Source organism: Octodon degus, unplaced genomic scaffold (assembly GCF_000260255.1).
Source record: "Octodon degus isolate 3935 unplaced genomic scaffold, OctDeg1.0 scaffold00014, whole genome shotgun sequence".
NCBI classification, from domain to species: domain Eukaryota; kingdom Metazoa; phylum Chordata; class Mammalia; order Rodentia; family Octodontidae; genus Octodon; species Octodon degus.
The window spans coordinates 10419186-10422317 of record NW_004524590.1 but is presented as its reverse complement, the minus strand read 5'-3'; the positions used below and the strand labels follow the sequence as shown (position 1 = coordinate 10422317).

Here is a 3132-nt window from a genome sequence, read left to right as displayed (position 1 = left end):
AGCTTGGCAAAGCACAGGGACCGCGGTTCAATCCCCCAGCACCACATGCCAGCCAGCCCCGCCCCCTGGTGGGCTGAGCTGGCCACACACACACACACAATAAATAAATGTAATAAATAAAAATAAATAAATAATTAAAAAAAAAAGAAATGTAACCTAGCAGCAGGTTGCACTTCACATTGATTCTTTTAAGATAGGCTCTCACTGTGCAGTCCAGGCTAGCCTTAAACTTGCTGCAGTCCAGGATGTATCCATACCCTTTTGATTTACTTATTATCCAAACATTGAAAAGGATACAAGTACAAAGTAGTTTCTTTCTCTCCATCCTACTTTGCACACAGTGTCTGAGAGACCCAGTCACACTTGGGGAGTGAAGGCCATTTTCAGACTTCACTCACTCAAAGACGGCCACACTCGCCCAGGAAGCGGAGGGCTGGTTCATACCCCTTAACTAATAAGTAGGGATGTTGCTTTTTTAAGATGTAAAAGTAAACATTACTTTTCGTTTTTCTTTTTTTTGACAGAATCTGACCATGTTGTTTCAATTAGCCTGATTTCAAAAAGACATAAAGACTATTCTGTTAGTAGGACCCACTCTGAAGACTTGGAGATGATAGGCATATAGCCTAGTCTCAAGAAATGATTCTCAGACTTTTATGTGTATCAGAGTCACATGGAGAAGCTTATCAAAAATTCATATTTTAGGGTACCACCGAGGAGCAGATATAGGAGGCCATATTTAGAACATCAAATTAGAATAAACACATTCTTCAAACCTAAAAAGAAAGGTACAAGATGTAATCCTGTCTCTGGCAGCCAGCCTGTTGTTATTGATTGCTATTTAAGTAAAGCAAAACATCAGCTGTAATGCAGATAACTTGAATTTTTAAATATTTAACCTAATTTCTCCTATTTATATCTTTTCACAATAGTTTTCATTGTCTTAATTATATTCTTCATTGACTGGATTTTTGTTTTATTCTATTTTTTTATAAGTCTATGTCCAAGAGTGACCTGCTTATGGCCCTATTACATAAAATCCCAGGTGTCTCCCTGTGACTGTTCTAAAGCTAAAATCATGAAATCTAAATTAGCAAGAACCTTAATAAAAAGAGAGAGAGAGAGAGAGAGAGAGAGAGAGAGAGAGAGAACCTTTAGAAATCCTTACGTCCAATTCCCCATCTTTAATCAACTGAATAAATAACTGAACCATCAACGACAAAGACCTGATTTAAGCCACCCAAGAAGAATATGTGATATTTGCTTTATTAATTTCAGTTGGATTAATTATAGAGGCTAACCTCTCAATTCTGGAGAGTCTGCAGGTAAGTGATTGTAGGAATTGACTATGCCTAGAATAAGATAAAGCTGCTTGTGACACAGGATTTCTTGAGTATATGACTACAGACTTTGGTCAGTGCTTTCTGTTTCCACATATGGCCTGTCGAGGCTAATTGCAGTAAATTGTACTTTTTAGGCAGAAGTAGTAAAGCTGACTGAGAAATGTCTTAATAATGCCATTGAGAGCCCAGGACTGAATGCCGTGAGAATTCCTCCTGATTTCAAGAGTAACATTTTGAAGGCTCAAGTGGAAGCTGTGCATAAGGTAAGCTGTCTTTAGTAGACATGGTGCTGATAAAGTGAAAAACACATAGAATTTAGTGACTAGAGATTGTACAAGGTACCAAGGAACACATTCAAATAATGAAATTTTGTCCTCAAATCTAAATTCAGGTTAAGCTCAAGACAGCTCAATTAGTTGCAGGGCACGGGATCTGAGCGAAGATTTTCTGTTGTATAACAAGCTTTTTAAAAGCCCAATTCTTGGGGCTGGTGAGATGGCTCAGTGGTCTAAAGCACCCACTTAGAACAAGCTCAACAAAGCACAGGGACCGCGGTTCAATCCCCAGCACCACATGCCAGCCAGCCCCACCCCCTGGTGGGCTGAGCTGGCCACACACACACACACACACACACACACACACACACACACAAAAGCCCAATTCTTTTAAAAGTGAGTCTTTCTTACCCAGTTTTCATTTACTTGTAGTACTAGTACTGGGGATTGAACCCAGGACCTTTGTACTGAGTATATTCCCAGCTCCTTTTTTTTTATTTTGAGACAGGATCTTGCAAAGTCACTAAGTTGTCCAGAATAGATTCACACTTGTCCCCCTCCCTCCACCTCTGAGTCCTGGGATCACAAGCATGCATCACCACACCTGGCCTTCATTTTTCCATGTTTATAAATGGAAAACTCAGTGATCTTTTGTTGTTGTTGTTGTTGTTGTTGTTGTTGTTGTTGTTGTTCACTATGTCTATGATTCTAGTCCCACCATCCACCCACCTCACTTTAGCAAAATCTCAATATTAGCAACAAAAGCGAGGTGTAGTACGAAGAGCTGTCGGTGGTATGGTGAGGGAGACAGTAAATGTGATGGGCCTCCAGGAGGGGTGTGGCAGTCATACAGGCTGTCCTTAACTTTCAAACTTATCCTCCATGGTTAAGTAAGCAGGGACAAAAGCCTGCCTCACCAAGTCAAGTTATAAACTAGAATTTCAAAGTCTCCTATAGTTGAAAAGATGTGCTTTACCTGTCCCCTGCCTGTGCCCAGATTTTGAAGAGAACCAAAATGACTTCAGGGATGTTGTTCATGCTTTCTGGCTCACCTCTCCCTGCAACATAAAGCATAATACAAACATGAAAATACAGACTCCAGAGTCCCCTTTCTCTCCTACCACCTACTAAATTTGTGACTTGAGGAAATAAATTCATTTTTCTCAGCCACTATTTATATTTGAAATGATCATAGTACCTCCTTTAAGGTGTGCTGTGAAGATCAAATAAGATGTAGTACCTAGGACATAGTACACATTTAGAGTGTTGCTACAGGGGCCGGCGAGATAGCTCAGTGGTCTGTGGGCCTGCTTATGCAAGCTTAGGCAAAGCACAAGGACCTGGTTTGATCCCCGCACCACACGCTGCACCAGCCCTGCTCTCAGGGTGGGCTGAGCCAGCCACAAAAATAAATAATGATTTTTTTTTCTTTTCAAAGTTTTATTGATAAACAGATAGCAATGAGACAGTTTCAAATCAAATCGAAAGTACAGTTTCAACAAATAATACACTGC

The 3132-nt window shown here is 40.3% G+C and overlaps 1 protein-coding gene across 2 annotated transcripts in view; it reads left to right on the top strand.

The window, feature by feature from the left end:
• The window catches only part of Epb41l5 (erythrocyte membrane protein band 4.1 like 5), a 184079-nt gene that overhangs the window by 152931 nt on the left and 28016 nt on the right, over positions 1–3132 (top strand). For both annotated transcript variants that reach the window (XM_023709699.1, XM_004626349.2), the window contains exon 19: positions 1478–1606. In XM_023709699.1, the coding sequence (XP_023565467.1) occupies positions 1478–1606 (129 nt within the window). The remainder of the gene's footprint in view (positions 1–1477; positions 1607–3132) is intronic.